Raw genomic sequence first — 2,361 nt, forward strand, 5'->3', positions numbered from 1 at the left:
ATAATATACTATATAGATAGAAGATTATATAAGACAACTACTAAGTTTAAAGGTAAGGCTTTATAGATTTGTTGAATTAATGATATTTTTTTTTTAATGTAAACACTCAATTCTTTAGAACTTTTTTACAAATTACTGTTCAAATTGTTGAACAGGACCTTATGAAATTTTGTTTCTTAAATCACCACTGTTTGCCTTTTAATATAGTTAGTATAAACCTCTATATTACAGTAATTTAATTTGTTTGTTTAATTTTATTCATATGCATGAGAAACAGAGCATTTTAAATATCATTCTACAAAAGTATCAACGTTTTAGTCGATAATAATTAAAGTTGATTATTATCATTATCAAGAATAACCCATAACTATAATGTTGTCTAGAGGCCCCATACAATGACGCCATACATAATTATATACTTGATCACTACTGTTTCTATTTCACAAAGGAAGATAAAACTGAAATAAATTTTAAAACCATCAACTTTTTCATCCTATAAATGCCCACTAGATATAACAGTCGTCAATCCTCATTTACAAATAACAAACATAAACATCTACCTTTTTATTCAATTCTCTCTAATTAATTAATAACCTTCATTTGTTAAACTAATGATGTCACAAACAGTTTCTCCCATGGCTCCATCTTCGTCGATGCCTTATCAACGATCGCCATGGCACTCGCCAGTGCCGTACTTATTTGGAGGCCTTGCAGCCATGTTAGGCCTCATTGCTTTTGCACTCTTAATCCTTGCTTGTTCCTACTGGAAACTTTCAGGCGATATGGAGAATCGGGGTGATGGAGAACGAGATCTTGAGGCCGGAGACTCAAAAGGGGATGATAATGATAAGGACCTGCCACCTGTATTTGAAGAAAAGTATTTGGTAATTATGGCGGGACAAGCAAAACCAACTTTTTTGGCTACACCTGTTTCAAGTAGAGCGTCATCGTTTGGTAGTTGTGGTTCTAGGGACACGTCAACATGTTCTGACGTATCATCGAATTTGGAGGAAGACAAACAAGTAATAGCTTCTTAGCGATTTAGGAAGGAGAAAAATTATATATTTATTCGTATTCTTCAAAATGTTCTTGGGTGAAAATTGAAGATAGACAAAGCGGCTGTGCTTGATTGTGTGTTTCAAGCTAGATTTGATGAGAGCTTCCTTTGGTCGTGACAATTAGCAAAATGTCAATTCGAAGCGTTTTCAAGTAAAGTTCGATTGGCAACCAATTAAACGAGCAAAAGAGGGCAGCTTTTGTTGCTTATGTTCAAAGAAACAAGGGATGAAGAAGATTGGTGTAGGATGGGAATGCTAGGCAAAGAATCATTGTTAAAGGTGTTGGTGTTCTTTTGATTAGGATGATTGTTTCAACACTTTTTGTAATTTGAATTAAGGGTTAATTAATACAATTGCTCTATATTAAGCTTTTCAAGTTTTATTGTTGCTTGAACTAATTACACAAAAAATGGGAGAAGGGGTGAGGAACAATCTACTAAAGAAATCTAAAATGGATTAAAGGGTGGAGGAACAATTTACTAAACAAATTTCAAATTGTATAAAAATAGATATAAGGGTAAAACGGATAAGGTTTTCTTTTAGTCCTTGTTTAGGTTATTTTGACGAGTATTTTCTTTTAAATGTATGCGGTATAATCGTGTTATCCTATGATCACTTTCGACCTTTTTCCTGATCAACAAAAAATGTGCGACTAGTTAAGTTTTAACCTTACACCTTTCTAAAGATATTTTAACGAGAACCAATTCGGTTAAATTTAAGGGTATAGTGATATTTTAACATTTTCACCTCAGTAAAAAAGGTAGAGAATAAAAAAAGAAAATTGCTACCTCAATCATTTATCCTAGTTTCGTCCCTTCTAGCGGTATGCGATATGATTGCTAAAGAAAGAATTGCCTAACAGAACACAATAGTTTACCATCATGTTACGTTGTTACATTTTCTTCAAACACATTTGAACTGTATCCAGGGTCATAGCCTCATAGGTTAAGGATCAACTAATAATTTGCATAAATAAAAGCAGGGGATCTCTGTTTCTTATAATATTATTTATCATTAGCAACATTCAAAAGCCATCCCCAGTTGTTACCCGAAATTCAAACACAGATGTATCATCATTATATAAAATAAATACTGCATGGTGAGTCGATTATCCACCAAAATATGTCCATAATTTCACTTCAATCTGATTAGATATTACTCAACTTTTTACAAAAGAATAAAGATAGAAATCTAGCTACTCCATATTAGTATATTACTCATATAATGTGTGTTTTCCACTTGTAAATTCCTTGAAATTGTGATAGTACGAATAATGAAGATGCAAAAGTAAAGGAAACAAAAC

At 32.4% G+C, this 2,361-nt stretch overlaps 1 protein-coding gene across 1 annotated transcript; it reads left to right on the forward strand.

The window, feature by feature from the left end:
* The first annotated feature begins 542 nt into the window (after nucleotides 1–542).
* Nucleotides 543–1,434, forward strand: LOC139885225 (protein GLUTAMINE DUMPER 2-like). Its single transcript, XM_071869163.1, has one exon. It carries the CDS (start codon nucleotides 612–614, stop codon nucleotides 1,035–1,037), a length of 426 nt encoding a protein of 141 aa, XP_071725264.1. The 5' UTR covers nucleotides 543–611; the 3' UTR covers nucleotides 1,038–1,434.
* The last annotated feature ends 927 nt before the right edge of the window (nucleotides 1,435–2,361 follow it).

This window comes from Rutidosis leptorrhynchoides, chromosome 1 (assembly GCF_046630445.1).
Source record: "Rutidosis leptorrhynchoides isolate AG116_Rl617_1_P2 chromosome 1, CSIRO_AGI_Rlap_v1, whole genome shotgun sequence".
NCBI lineage: Eukaryota > Viridiplantae > Streptophyta > Magnoliopsida > Asterales > Asteraceae > Rutidosis > Rutidosis leptorrhynchoides.

Bases quoted from the DNA above. Each gene is read 5' to 3' on its own strand.
- LOC139885225 (XM_071869163.1), top strand. From the start codon at position 612: ATGATGTCACAAACAGTTTCTCCCATGGCTCCATCTTCGTCGATGCCT.